The sequence below is a fragment of the Palaemon carinicauda genome, chromosome 14 (assembly GCF_036898095.1).
Source record: "Palaemon carinicauda isolate YSFRI2023 chromosome 14, ASM3689809v2, whole genome shotgun sequence".
Lineage (NCBI taxonomy): Eukaryota > Metazoa > Arthropoda > Malacostraca > Decapoda > Palaemonidae > Palaemon > Palaemon carinicauda.
Window position 1 is genome coordinate 105,846,168 of NC_090738.1, and position 13,615 is coordinate 105,859,782.

At 39.9% G+C, this 13,615-nt stretch overlaps 1 protein-coding gene across 1 annotated transcript in view; it reads right to left on the reverse strand.

The window, feature by feature from the left end:
* Positions 1 to 969: 969 nt before the first annotated feature.
* Positions 970 to 13,615, reverse strand: part of LOC137652913 (uncharacterized) — an 82,199-nt gene continuing 69,553 nt past the window's right edge. The window contains exons 3-5 of the mRNA XM_068386309.1: positions 13,143 to 13,231; positions 1,546 to 3,273; positions 970 to 1,302 (exon numbers count right to left, since the gene is read on the reverse strand). Coding sequence (XP_068242410.1) covers positions 970 to 1,302; positions 1,546 to 3,273; positions 13,143 to 13,231 — 2,150 coding nt within the window. The remainder of the gene's footprint in view (positions 1,303 to 1,545; positions 3,274 to 13,142; positions 13,232 to 13,615) is intronic.

Consider the following 13,615-nt stretch of genomic DNA (forward strand, 5'->3'; position numbering starts at 1 on the left):
GATTTTCATTAACCAGCTGATAGATTCATTCCCATTGGTACTCCTCAGCTTGTATTACGTTTCACTTATTGTTTAGTTTCAGTGGGCTAGAATAGTTAATCATTCATTTTAGTGGTGGGGGTTATTATAATCAAATTATGAATGCAGACGGAAACTCTGTTAAGTTAGCATACACGTGTAAAACAAGGCAATTTTAATCGGAATTCTCCGTAAAATATACTGTTCTCAGCCGTATATCAGTAAAATACAGGCAACCGCAATTTTACCCTACTTTGTTATTATCTTTTTCGGATAGTGACCGTTCTATCACTTCTCTGCGTCATTCTATCCGTTTTTAAAACGGCAAATGCCTGGCAACATTTATTCCAGGATTTTTAACGTTTTTCACTCCAAATTTTAAGTGTAGATATTTACTGTGTGGTGGATTATTTAAGCCCACATCGTACAGGAAGGTATGGAAAAAGGAGAGCCTTGGGCTAGAAGGAAACACCATGTTTTTCTTAAAAACTCTGATTTTATTAGAACAACTAAACTCTTAAGTAAATATAATGAGACTTACATTAAGCAAAAATAGTTATAAAATTCACACTCATAAATATGATGACTTGTAAATATCAAATACTAAATTAATTGTACTTCAATATACACTTCAAGTAAGAGAAACAGAATTAAATATATAACCAAGAAAACTAACAAAAAACATTGGAACATGAGTTATAAAAGAAAATGGTGGTGCTATTTCAGACACACTATAAGGAAACTCCTTTCAAGTGAATAAGCAGAAGACACCTTTCTAAAGTCAACATCCTCCCGGCAATAGGGGACGAAGCCACCTATTAAAGAGCACAACTTAGACCTTATCTAAATTATACATGGCAGAAAAATACACAAAAATTAGTATTGTAGTTTTACAAAATAAACACATTAAGCTTTGCTTGACATGCACAACTGCATGACTTACAGTGACTATTATAAATCTAACTTAGTAGGAGGCTTAATTACTCTACCAGACTTAGACTTTGGAAGTACATCCTCATCACTAACAGTATGGATAGGCATTTGAGGATTATCACATGCATCTCTATCAAAATCCTCACAGGATGCATCAGTAGTAATTAAATCTTCAGATCTACCTACTTCAAGATTATACAATCTTTGAATGGGTCTAGTCATTTCTCCCTTTTTAGTTTTGAGCCTTACACTTCTTACAAGTCCATCTCTACCTTTAAAAACATCTACAATAACCCCAAGAGGCCACTTCAATCTAGGGAGGTTATCCTCCTTTATCAACACAAGGTCACCCTTAGACAAATCACATTTTTTATTGAATCATTTAACAACTTGAGGCAAATTGGTTATATAATTGTTACTCCAAATTTTCCTAAAATGTTCTAGGTTTTTGTTTCTTAAAACTTCTCTTTTATTCAAGTCCCTGGAAGTTACCTTACATGGCTCAAAATTTATTAAGGATTTACAGTGTGGGGCTCTTCCTAGGATAAAATGTGATGGAGTGAGATAATGAATGGAGTCAAGTTCATCACTTACATAGGTCAATGGTCTGGAATTAATACAGGACTCTATTTCTACTAGTATAGTATCTAATTCACTCTTACTTACATAGTTCAGATTCAGTGTCTTTCTCAAGGCAAGCTTAACTGACCTAATGAGTCTCTCCCACCAGCCCCCCCACCGCCACCAGGGAGCATGGGGGAAAATAAAGTTCCATATGGGAGCCAAGTGGCCATACAGCCTTTGTACTTCATACCTAGCAGCTACAAAAGTCTTTGCATTATCTGAATATATAACACTAGGTAAACTTCTCCTGGAAACAAATCTTCTTATAGCCAATAAGCAGTCAGGCAAGGATAAAGATTCTGTAAGCTCTAGGTGTACGGCTCTTACAACACCAGAAGTGAGCAACAATACATAAAATTTCTTACTAGGACAATCAGCACAAAAAAGGGGGCCTGCATAATCTAAGCCTGTTACATCAAAGGGTGGAGAAGTCCTTACTCTTTCTTTAGGTAATGGAGCCACAGGCTGACTACAAGGTTTTGAATTATGCCAACGGCAACTTAAACATTCCTTTATTACTGTCTTAGCTAATCTCCTCATTCCTATAATCCAAAAGTTATTTCGTAGGGATGAAATTACGGTATCCACACCTGCATGCTTTAAAAACCTGTGCTGAAATCTGATCAACAGTTTAGCAAATTGACCCTTTGAAATTATGACAGGATGTTTAGTGTCATAGTTAAAGTTAGAAAACTCAAGACGTCCCCTAATTCTTATTAAGCCTTTATCATCTAGAAAGGGGTCAAGATTTCTTAATTTAGACCATTGAGAGATAGCCTTTTTACCCAAAAGTACCTTTATTTCTGCAGAAAACTCTTCTCTTTGGATGTAGTAAATCAACTTCAACTTAGCAAAATCAATTTCTTCAGTAATGAGAGGGCCTGCCACTTTGTTATTACTATTTCTACAATTTATGATAAATCTTAAGACATAAGCTGTAACTCTTAACACCTTGCTGAATTTACTGTATCGATCTAAATCTATCAAAGGGTTGTCTGGCATGCCTAGTACATTAAGACAGATAGCAGTACTTTCTATGCCTATTTCATCTTTATACTTAACTGGGTTACCTTCCCTTTCCAGGTATTGGGATTCTTTTAACATACTAGGCCCATAGAGCCACATAGTACTATCCACAAGCTTGTCTGCCAACAGACCTCGTGTTATCAGGTCAGCTGGATTGTCCTTACTTACACAATGTTGCCAGCAACTGGGAGGTGTTAACTCTCTGATTTCCTTTACCCGATTAACTACAAATAGGTCCTTCTTACTAGCATCTCTTTGAATCCATGACAGAGCAATGGTAGAATCTATCCAACACCTAACTCTAACACAGTTATCTAGGTTAAGGGTATTCTTCACAAAGTTGACTAATCGTGAACACAAAAGACATCCCATGAGTTCTAACCTCGGCAATGTAATTGTCTTTATGGGAGCAACTCTTGACTTAGAGGACACTAATGACACCTTGTATGAGCCGTTCTCCACAGGCACTCGCAGGTACACACAAGCCCCATAGCCCTTTTCAGAGGCATCACCAAACCCATGTAGCTCCATATGACTAAGCTTCCCCCAGGTCTTTGGTGAAAAATAACATCTATCTATCTGATAATTCTTAAAATGCTCACTACTTTGAAACTTTAGCTTCAACTCTGATGGCATTTCTTGATCCCAAGTCAAACCCAGTTTCCAGAGTTCCTGAAAAAGTATCTTGCCATAAATAACATATGGACTAATTAACCCTAAAGGGTAAAAAATCTAAGCTATCACACTAAGGATACTTCGCTTAGTAGAGACTACTTCTACGAAGGAATCTGAGTTTATGCCATCAAAGGAGAAACTGTTCTGTGAGTTACACCACTTCAGGCCTAATACAGTATTGGGTTCATCAGAATTTATAAAGGGTACCTTGTCACATAACTGAGAAGTAATTAGCAAACTATTTATATTTTTTTTATTTTTATATTTCACAAACAAGTTACTCACTGATTTTTTTTCATTGCAGTCTATAAAGGGAATCTGATACTTGATATTCCATTACCAAAGTTTATTTTCTTATTCATGCCGGTAAGAGCATTTTGAGCCGGGGGATAGAAATAACATCTCACGTGTGTCTTAACAATAAGTGTACCTGAAATAGTGACAAGTAAAAGATTCTCACAAATTTCTAGTACTTTAAACTTTATTGTATTAAAGATAAAGATATAAAATAATCGCAAAAAGACCCTAAAAATTATACAATCAGAATCAACGATTTAATGGAAATGTAGTAATAAGACAAAGGACAAAAGCACAAGAAAAAGCAAAAATGAGCACAATGATATAAAATTGATGAAAATCTGTTAAATAAATATAAATAAATTATAAAAATACATGAAAATTAGACTGATCAATCAATTTTGAAAGAAAGGAAGGAAAAAGATATTTCGTACTGTACTTGATTATATTTCTTGATATCTTATTTTACTCAAAAATTCTGCTTCCTTGTTTCTCTTCTAAATATGTGCGATTTCTAAGCTTGACCTAATCGTATGTTTCTTGTGATTGAGTTATGCACACATATATCTGGAACTTGCTGGATGCTGACGTAACCAAAAGAGAAGTAATGCAACTTGGTTTATAAACTACAAACAGAGTATCTATAAAAGAAAAAAAAAATGAAGCTTTGTATGATCTTTGTATCCTGACTTGAGGACTTCTAACTAATTTAGAATCCAAAACGGTTTAGTTCAAGGTTCATGGGTTCATATTAAATCGAAAAATTTCACTGCTGTTTCATATTTTCCCAAAACGATTTGAGGGACTCATTATGATGTAGATAGTACTTCTCACACATTTTAATACCTTATCGTGCCCTTTTGTTACCCATTGCCGCTTGCATCATGCGTCTAAGGTCAACAGAAAGTTTCTCAAATATCCAGGAACCTACGCAGTTGAAAAAATAAAAAACTGTAATTTTAATCGAAAATTCTTCGTAAAAATATACTGTTCTCAGCCGTATCTCAGTAAAATACAGGCGACCGTAAGTTTATCTTACTTTGTTATTACCTTTTACGGGTTGGTGACCGTAATATCACTTAATCACGTCAATATATCCGTTTTTAAAATGTTAAATACCTAGCAACATTTATTCCAGGATTATTACCGTTTTTTTTTTTTTTTGGCGGCAAATTTTTTGACAATATGCGACAGGCTTGAAAGCATCGACTCTCATGGCAGATATAAAAGAAAAGGATAGAAAAATATTATCCTTTATTTCCCCCTTATTCGAGCCTTCCCTGCTCCCTCAGCTGTAAGACAATTGAGGTAAGTGGATCTCGAGAATAGAAGAAGAGAATAGATAAGAATTTCCTCCATTTCCCGGAATCTTCATATTCCTTTTCTTCTGTGACGGGCATATAGAGGGTTGTGAACTCAAAGGCAGGATGCAATCAACTGAGTTATATTGTTATAGAACACTCTCCTATATATACAAAAGCTCAAGGCAACAGGACATAACAAGTTAACAAGACAGACAATGTTACAGAGGAAATAGCAGACATGAATTTTCATGTTCGTTCAATGCGAGGGAAGAGCGAAGATACAAGCATAATATATGCCAAAGGAATTATGTACAATTGTGTGACACAAGGTTGGTACATGGCTCCCCCCCTAAAATTGACATACTGTACATGTTAAATAGGGCGCCCTGATCTGGAGAGGCGAACTGTAGGCGGGTCATCTGGCAGAAGATAAGCAGGTTTTAGACGATCAATGGAGACCCAGTCTTCTTTGCCCCGAATGTTTAGTAGGAATGCTTTCGGACTGCGTCGGATCACAAGGAAAGGGCCCGTATAAGGGGGCGTTAGTGGTGGCTTGCTAGTGTCGTTGCGCAGGAAGACGTGCGTTGCAGAGTGCAAGTCCGTTGGTATGTGATGCTTTGCTGGGGGCTTGTAAGTCTGGCGGCACGGAGTAAATTTTCCCACGACGTGACGTATGCGCTGGAGATCGTCGGAGGAGGTTGTAGAAGGAAAAAATTCGGCAGGGACGACCAACGGGTTGCCATACACCATTTCAGCTGCCAAGACGTCGAGGGCGTCTTTAGGAGTGGTCCTTAGTCCCAGGAGGACCCAGAGAAGCTGAGTAAACCAGTTGCAATCCTTGCAGCGGGACATTAAAGCTGCTTTGAGGGTGCGATGAAAAAGTTCTACCATTCCATTGGCAGCGGGGTTGTAGGCCGTTGTCTGATGTAGGGTGATGCCCAGGAGATTCGCTAATAACGTCCACAATTGAGAGGTGAAAGTGGTTCCCCTGTCAGAAGTAATATGTTCAGGGATACCGAATCTTGAAATCCATCCAGAGAGTAAGGCAGATGTACATGAGGCGGACGTTGTAGTTTCCATGGGAATGGCTTCAGGCCAACGAGTGGAGCGGTCGATGACGGTAAACAGGTAACGGTGTCCTTGTGATGTGGATAGGGGGCCTACAACGTCGAAGTGAATGTGTGCGAAACGACGCTGAGGTTGAAGAATGGTGCCCACTCCTGAATCCGTGTGTCGATGTACTTTGGAAGTTTGGCAAGAAGTACAGGCGCGGACCCAATCCTTAGCATCCTTAGAAATGACGTGCCAAATGAACTTCGCCTTCAGCAGCTGTGCAGTAGAACGGCACGAAGGATGTGAAAGGCCGTGAATGAAATCAAACACCTGTCGGCGCATGGGAGCAGGAATCCAAGGTCGCGGTCTACCAGTACTGACGTCACAGAGGAGGGTGGTGTTGGAGTATTCGAGGGGAAAGTCTTCCCAACGGAGGGACGTGCAGGATGTCCTACAAGCTTGATACTCTGGATCCTGTCGTTGGGCTTCAGCCAGGGCGTTGTAATCCAATCCCAGTTGAACGGCAGCCAACGTGTTTCTTGACAGGGCATCGGCAACGGGATTCATTTTCCCAGGGACGTATTGGAGGGTGCAATTGTATTCAGCCACGGCGGAGAGATGTCGGCGTTGACGGGCGGACCAGGCGTCAGCCTGTCGAGTGAAGGCGTGCACCAGAGGCATGTGGTCTGTGCGAATGACGAAGGGCGTACCTTCTAAGAAATGGCGAAAGTGACGGACAGCCAAGTGCACCGCCAGCAATTCTCGATCGAAGGTAGAATAACCCGATTCTGCCTTGGACAGTTTTCTGCTGAAGAAGGCCAATGGGTGGGGCGAGCCTTTGACCACCTGCTCGAGTACTGCACCAATAGCGACATCGCTGGCATCGGTGGAAAGAAGGAGAGGGGCGTGTGGGATAGGAAAAGTGAGAGCTGCCGCAGTTGATAGGGCCTTCTTTGCATTGCAGAAGGCTGCTTCTTGAAGGGGACCCCACTTCAGGTCCTTTGGCTTGCCCTTGAGGGAGGCGTAGAGGGGAGCAAGAGTGGCGGCAATGGCTGGCAGAAAACGGTGATAATAGTTGATCATGCCCAAGAATTCCTGCAGAGCTTTGACGGCCGAGGGCGCGGGGAAGTTCTGAACGGCTGCTACCTTCTCAGGGAGGGGATGGACTCCTTCTGGATTGATACGGTGCCCTAAGAACGACACTTCGTTGGCGGCAAAGGTACACTTGTCGTACCGGATTACAAGTCCGTTTTGTTGCAGGCGGTCGAGCACGATGCGCAGGTGACGGAGGTGTTCCTCTTTTGAGGAGGAGAACACAAGTATGTCGTCCACATAACATACACAGAAAGGGAGGTCCCCTAAGATGCCATCCATGAGACGTTGAAACCTTGCCCCAGCATTACGAAGGCCAAAACAGGAGTAGTTGAAGGTGTATGTACCAAACGGAGTGGTGATGGTGGTCTTGGGGATGTCTTCTGGGTTCATAGGCACCTGATAATACCCCTTTAAGAGGTCGAGCGTAGAGAAAACCTTCGCTTTGTGCAGGTAGGAGGTCACGTCGGCAATGTTTGGGAGGGGGTAGTGATCCGGTTCTGTTTGCATGTTCAGGCGCCTGTAATCCCCGCACGGACGGAGGGAGCCGTCTTTCTTCAGAATGATGTGTAAAGGTGACGACCATGGGCTGGAGGCCTTTAGGCAAAAGCCCATTTCCTCCATTTCGGCGAACGTCTGTTTGGCGGCTGCCAATCGTTCCGGTGCCAGACGTCTGAATTTTGCGAAGACTGGGGGTCCCGTCGTCTTGATATGGTGATAAATACCGTGCTTGACAAGAACCGTGGGCGTTTGGCGAAGTTCTGGACGGAAAACTTCCGGGTACGACGTAAGGAGGTGGCCGTTGGGATCCGTGGGTGCGCGGATGTGGAGAGCGAGGTTAGAGGGGGCGGGTTGAAGAGGTGTCGACAAGTACGAGTCTGCGTTGACCAATCGTCGGTGGGCGACATCGACCAGAAGGTGGAAATGAGAGAGGAAATCCGCACCGAGGATTAGCATTGTGACGTCAGCAACGAGAAACTTCCAATTGAATTTACCGTTTCCGAACGATAATGTGAGGTTTTCGTAACCGTAGGTGGGTATCGCAGATCCGTTGGCAGCTACCAAGCGGACGTCGGCAGATGTAGATAGACTACGTCGTGCCTTGAAGAGTTTCCTTGGCAAAAGAGAATGACAAGCACCCGTGTCTACCAAAAATCGCACGCCCGTTCCTGCATCCTGTAAAAAGAGAAGATTAGAAACACGGGAGGCCACCACCACAAGCGATGGCCTACTTACACGTTTTTTGGCCACTGACAATCCTTGGCACATTTCTTCGCAGTTGCCCCGAATCTGAAGTGGTAGTAGCAAAACTGCGGCGGATGGGAGGTAGTAAGTGGCTGTAGAAGTCGTTCGTTGGGGCGCGAGCGATTGGTGGGTGGTGGGCGGCTTTGTCGCCGCTTCGGCACGTCACGGGGTAGGCGTGTATGTCCTACGGCATTCATGTCAGCTTCGGTTGACGTTGAATAGGCATCCTCGTTGTCAGGGGTGGAGGCGTTGATGGAGGTCTTGAAGTGGCTGTCCATAAGGGCGTCGGCTTTGGTCATCAAGTCCTTTATGGGTAAACTATCGACACCGGGTATGGCAGCGCGTACAGGTTCGGGTAAACGGCGTATCCAAAGGGCACGAAGTAGGTTCACCTCACGAGGAGAGCCGTCTGCGGCAGGTTGAAGGCGAGCGATACTGGTCATTTCCCTGAGGGCAAGCGAAGCCCTTTGGTCCCCCAACGGTTGTTGCGAGAACTGAAAAAGCTTTACTATACGGGCGGCTGGCGACAGCGAGTACTGCTGCAGAAGGTATGTTTTGAGGGCGTCATACGCTATTGGGGTATCTCCTTGTTCACAAAGCCAGTCGGATATTTCTGGGAAGGTGTCCTCGGGTATCGCCGCGAGAACATAATCCGCTTTGGTGGTTGACCAAGTCACGCCCATGATACGAAACTGGACTTCTGCGCGCTGAAACCAAGCAAACGCCTCTCCGCTGGCAAACGATGAAAGTTTGAATGGAGCGGCCACAGCACCAACTACCGTAGAGTCCGCCATAGTACAACGATGAAGGGGTGAGGGGGTGAGGGTGGAAGGCGGTGGAGGCGAGTCGACTTCCGGGGTCACCAATGTGACGGGCCGATAGAGGGTTGTGAACTCAAAGGCAGGATGCAATCAACTGAGTTATATTGTTATAGAACACTCTCCTTTATATACAAAACCTCAAGGCAACATGACATAACAAGTTAACAAGACAGACAATGTTACAGAGGAAATAGCAGACATGAATTTTCATGTTCGTTTAGTGCGAGGGAAGAGCGAAGATACAAGCATAATATATGCAAAAGGAATTATGTACAATTGTGTGACACACGGTTGGTACACTTCACCAAGCCGAAATCTCCGAACAACAAAATTCAGTTGGATTATTTGGAATCTAATTCCAATTCCTTGTCTTTGTTCCATTACTTTTTGCAGATCTCAAAGTTTGGGTTTTCCCTTTTTGCATCTCATATTTTCCTTGACTTAATTCTTCTGATATTTATTGAATAAAATATTTCTGGGTAAACACATATTCGTCGATTATATTTCATGATTTTATTTGCGTATACTCTAAACAACCAGAAAATTTTGTGTTGTATTAAAAAAAAAACTACTTACATCTGTTTGCGACAAATAAATAGCGCGTTACACATGGACTCTAATAACATAATGTTATATACAACAAATAGGTTAAGAAGAAGTGTCATGCACAATGTATATCCAGAAAAATTGATGTTGTATGTAAGAAAGGAGAATGCAATATATAGACACTGGAAACTATAATGTAACAAAAAAGTAACGGGCTAAATAAAGATCCTGAAAACTTAATATTGTATGTAACAAAGAAGTGACTTACTATATATACATATATATATATATATATATATATATATATATATATATATATATATATATATATATATATATATATATATACATTATGACTTAGTACTGTACGTAAGAAAAAAGTAACATACTGTATATACACCGTGATTATTTAATGTTGTATGTAACGCAAAAATAACCTGCTATATAGAGACCCAACGACTCGATGTTGTATGTAACCAAGCGATAACGAGTTACGTATTGACTCATGTAACTTGATGGTGTATGTAACAAAGAGCCAATGTGCGTAAAAAGAAAAAAAAAAGGAAGGTTGCATTGCAGGAGTTTTACTTTGCATTGCGGCTGTGTCTGTCTGTCATTGAGGTGGGAGAAAATCAGTTTAGGAAGGGAGCTTTGTCCTTTGTTGTCTCCCTTTAGTTGAAGTTTGCATTGTGAATTCTGATGAGGTTAGAGGAATGGAGAGAGAGAGAGAGAGAGAGAGAGAGAGAGAGAGAGAGAGAGAGAGAGAGAGAGAGAGAGAGAGAGAGATGGTCCACCTGGTTTTCTAATTGGTTTTTCGTCCCGTTTCAGAGTAAACAAAAGCTTCCCAGTCGAAATATACTTCATATGATTTGAGGGTTTTCTGATGCAAATATCAGGATTCGTTTACCTGTTCTTTTTAGGGTATTCCATTTCCTGTATTCCGGGGAATGTTCCCTAAAAGGAATAATAGGGCTGGATGAAGCGTTTTTGTACAGGATACTTTGAAATGTTATTTTATTCATAAATACGTAGGAATTGTTTCTATTTAAAATTGTTGCATATTGTCAATGATACAGTTGAAGACACGTGTTATAGCTTATGCTTTCTGAAGTATTCATATGTATATTCAAATAAAATCGGTCTGTTCAGTACATCATAATAACAGCAACAACAATAAATGCAGCCGTATCTATTCGACTGTAAGCCAAATTCATGACATGGGTTTGAGCTGTATTCATCGATATAAACCAAACTTTAAATTCATATTTTATTATTATTATTATTATTATTATTATTATTATTATTATTATTATTATTATTATTATTATTGTTGTTGTTGTTGTTGTTGTTGTTGTTGTTATTATTATCAATTGCTAAGCTATAACCCTAGTTGGAAAAGCAGGATGCAATGCCCTTTGGCCCCATCAGAGAAAATAGCCTAGTGAGGAAAGGAAACAAGGAAAATTAGAATATTCTAAAAACAGTAACATCAAAATAAATATTTCCTATAAAAACTATCAAAACTTTAACAAAACAAGAAGAGAGTTTAGATAGAATAATGTGCCCTAGTATACCCTCAAGCAAGAGAACTCTATCCCAAGATAGTGGAAGACCATGGTACAGAGGCTATGGCACTATCCAAGACTAGAGAACAATGGTTTGATTTTGGAGTATCCTCCTCCAAGAAGAGCTGCTTACCATAGTTAATGAGTCTCTTCTACCCTTACCAAGAGGAAAGTAGCCACTGAACAATTACAGTGCAGTAGTTAACCCCTTGGTTGAAGAAGAATATGCATTGTATAAAAGTTAAAGAAAAATCCATTTATCACGAAAACTACTTTACAATTACAAGCAAGATACGATCTCTAAAAAAAATGGAACTAAGTAAAACATTACCTATCGAATTCTCTAACTGTAAGCTGGCGCTACTCTTCAACCATTTCAACTTCAAAGTCAATATTAAGAATGAACATCAGAATCGAGCATAATTAGCAACATGAACAATATGAGGAATAGCAAAGAGTATAAATATGAAATTAAAACGTACAATGGGTCATATAATGAAATTAGCTCGTTAGACTATTAAGAAGAAAACCATAATATTTCTATTTGGTCACTACTAATATGTAAGTGACTTCATTTTGTTTTCCTGCTTTATTATTGTTTACTATTTCCATATTCAGTATTCTTCTCTTTTAATAATCTCATCCTAATAATCTCTCTCTCTCTCTCTCTCTCTCTCTCTCTCTCTCTCTCTCTCTCTCTCTCTCTCTCTCTCTCTCTCTCTCTCTCTCTTTACTTTACTGTTGGATCTTTGAGAATAAGGAAAAATGAAAACATATACATATACATACACTTACATATCTATGTATTTGTGCTCATATGTATATGTTTGTAAAATTGTGCATGTTTTTATATAATACTGTCTTTTTCTTTGACCTTGAGCAAACTTTTTGATACCCTGAAGCTACGACATAGAGAAGAGAAACCATCTACTTAACGTCTCATAACGAAATTATTAACGACGTTAGCCTCCTATTAGAGGAGAAAATGTCTTAAATCGAGGATTAAACAGTCCTTGCTATTTAATCAGTAGAGGCATTACAGAAGTAATTAATTAGGATTTTAGGATTATATTAGATATAAGGAAGGATATTTATCTACCTGAAAAGTAGCCGTACCTTTCTAGCGCTCTTTTTTATTTGGTTACCTTTATTGTTTATAGAGGAAATATTTATTTCAATGTTGTTACTAGTCTTAAAATATTCCATTTTTTCCCTGTTTCCTTTCCTCACATGGCTATTTTCTCTGTTGGAGCCCCTGAGCTTATAACATCCTGCTTTTCCAACTAGGGTTGTAGCTTATCAAGTAATACAAGTAATAATAGTATTCGGATATAATTTTGTGGTATTAAAACTTTTTGATAAAAGATACCGTTACAGTAATATAACTTTGTTTTATGGTTTAAGTTATAAATTAAATAACATACGGATTTGCTTTACTTACTGGCTTTAGCTTTTAGAACCCTTTAAAGTTATTATCATCCTCAGGGAAGATTTGAAACGAGCTTATATGATAATGTATGAAACGAGACTAGAAAATGTTAGATGTAATTAATTTCCATAAAATACTATATCAAAAGGATTTAAATGAATTTGATCCATCTTGGAATAACATTGAATAATGATAAAAATGGATGGACATGCTTTCACTGACATTCATCACTGGAAAATAAAGATTACCTCGACATCAGACATCAGGGGGAGACATCACCCGCCGGAGGAAGTCACGTTGCTGCTCGAAATCCTCTTACGGAGAAAATCCATTTACCTACGAAATGTAGAGCAAGGATTAATCATCACTTTGCCTGCAAGCAGCCAGCTTTCCATACTGCCCTCCCGTCCCCTGACCGCCTTCAGTCATCCTCTGGAGGCATATCAACGACGAGACATTGCTTATGAAATACACAGTATCCTGAAGGGACAGGGAACGAATCACCAGATCTCACCAATCGACTGCTGTCTTCTTCTTCTTCTTCTTCTTCTTCTTCTTCTTCTTCTTCTTCTTCTTCTTCTTCTTCTTCGTTTTCTTCTTCTTCTTCGGATGAATATCATGAAATCATACAAGAGTATTTTTCTTGGGTTCCTTTTTTCCTGCTTGTTAATGCTTTCAAAAGGACCGAGATGCTCTTGTCTGTTAGAGAGATTAATAACGGTGACTGCATCCCATTCTTGTCTTCCATTACGTCCTTCTGATGTCATTAATGACTCTGCCCCCTTTTACCAACGAAGCCATGAGAGAGTATTCGATGATAAGATTTTGATGGTGCTTTTCTCCTTTGTTTCTGAGATTTGTAAGAAGAATTGCATTTCTTCAGTTAAAGATTAATTATCACCTCAATGGTGATAATTCATTTTCAACTGAAACTTTTGTAAACTCAGCTCTAGTTTTCATTTCCCTTTGCTTGATTTTTTATTCTGA